At 49.5% G+C, this 1,890-nt stretch overlaps 1 protein-coding gene across 1 annotated transcript; it reads left to right on the top strand.

Moving 5' to 3' along the window:
* Positions 863 to 1,633, top strand: LOC109721557. Its single transcript, XM_020249223.1, has one exon. It carries the CDS (start codon positions 863 to 865, stop codon positions 1,631 to 1,633), a length of 771 nt encoding a protein of 256 aa, XP_020104812.1.

The following is a 1,890-nucleotide window of genomic DNA, read 5'->3' as shown; positions in this document are numbered from 1 at the left end:
GATGTAAAAGACTTATGTTTTGAGAATGATGATCATGTGATGTATAGATGAAAGAAAAGAATGTAAATGGTTATATGCTTGTATTTGATTTCATATAATCAAAATACTTGTATGGATGTAATAGTTGTAGAACTTTCACTTTGGTTGATGCTTGCCTTCGTACAAGCCATGTATATCTATATTTTCGCTTGCGCAAATTATATGCATGTTGATACTTGTGTTGAACCTTGGGTGACAGGGGAGGTGCTGTTCATCCGGCGTCTATTGACGTGCACGAACCGACCAAATTGGCTGTCTCGGGGCCTGACAGATATAATGGTATCAGAGACTGAAAAGTGAAAATTTAGGATGGACCTAGAAACCCTTAGGATGGAAACCTTAAGGATCTAGGGACGTGAGCGACGTGGAATTGATTTATAGCGAGAGCCATGTGGATTAGGTTCGTGTTAGCATATCTCTAATGGTGATTAGGGACTAATTCAAGTTGATATTTGTTCTCTACTCCAAGGGTTGTGTTGGGCGGCCGACAACATGATGCCTAGGAATGAGAATGGATTCACTTGTATGCTTTCGCCTGATTTGGTTTTGTTTGAGTATGTTGTAGTGACGCGGTAGTGTCGTGGATCAAGTAACTAATATTATTGTTATGTTTCAGGAAGCGATGCCTCGTGGTAGACCTCAAACAAGGTCGGCGCCTGAGGAATCGAGTTCGGCTCCCGAGCAATCCGGAGCTAGTGGCGATGGGGAGCGCCGGGAGCAGGTGTCTGCGCTTATAAGAATAGTGCGACAACAAGTGGAGTCGGTGCAACGTCAGGAGGAGCAAATCAAGCGACTCCAGGAGGCTTGGACGCAATAGCTGGCGATGTTGGCTCAAGAGGGTGTCGAGCGACTTGCGCCCCCTGTCGTAATACCGAATGCGACCAAGGGTGTGGCTGCGGCGGCTATACCATTCGCGGTGGTGGCAGCCGGTTCGGGAACCTCAAATCCCGAAGGTGCGGCCATGGAGGCGGCGAGGGAGCGTGCACTTGCGGCCCTCGTGATATTTACGAAGTTTAATCCGCCTATGTTTGACGAAAAAAAGGTGGAGCTGTGGATGGTGGAGTCATGGATCGACTCGATGGAAACACTCTTTGAGGATATCTATACTTTGGAGAAGGATAAAGTGCACCTTGCCACGCATTGTTTAGAGAAGGCGGCGAAGGTGTGGTGGAAAAGAGTGAAGCGCGATCGACCTTCCAACCTTCTGCCTATGGTTTGGAAGGAGTTTCGGGGGTTAGTGTTTACAAATTACTTCCCCGATAGTGAGAAGAAGAAGCTTCAGGATAAATTTCGGAAGCTAAGACAGGGAGACCGCTCGGTGGGGAAATATGAGCAGGAGTTTTTCCACATCATTGATTGTGTCCCAGATGTAGTTCGGGATGACAAGGACATGGCCGGGTGGTTCTTGCGGGGACTTCGGCCGAAGATTTATGAGGCGGTGCAGATCCTTAAGCTCACGACCTTTGCGGAGGTTTTGGATCGGGCGTTGTGGGCGGAGTACGGCAGTGCATATGCGCGCGGGAGCGCGAGTCTATGGAAAAGGAAAGGGATAAAGGGAAGAAGCGAACTGCGAGTGGTACCAGGGATCGGTTGAGTCCTAAAAGGCCCCCCGATATCCACGACGACAGTCGAAGAATTGGAGACCTACTCGATGCATTATCTGCGGCGGTGATCATCGACCGCCGGCCTGTCCACAGCGTGAGGGGAGATATTTTAAATGCGGTCAAGCTGGACATCTTAGAGTCGGGAGTGCCCGAGTTGGACGAGCCCTGCCTCAATGACTGCATCAGTTCAGTACGCCCCACGACAGCTTGCGGGACTGCCACCTGCTATGTCAGTTGGACGCTTGTC

Source organism: Ananas comosus, linkage group 15 (genome assembly GCF_001540865.1).
Source record: "Ananas comosus cultivar F153 linkage group 15, ASM154086v1, whole genome shotgun sequence".
In the NCBI taxonomy this organism is placed as follows: Eukaryota; Viridiplantae; Streptophyta; class Magnoliopsida; order Poales; family Bromeliaceae; genus Ananas; species Ananas comosus.
This window is presented reverse-complemented; position numbering and strand designations above follow the sequence as displayed.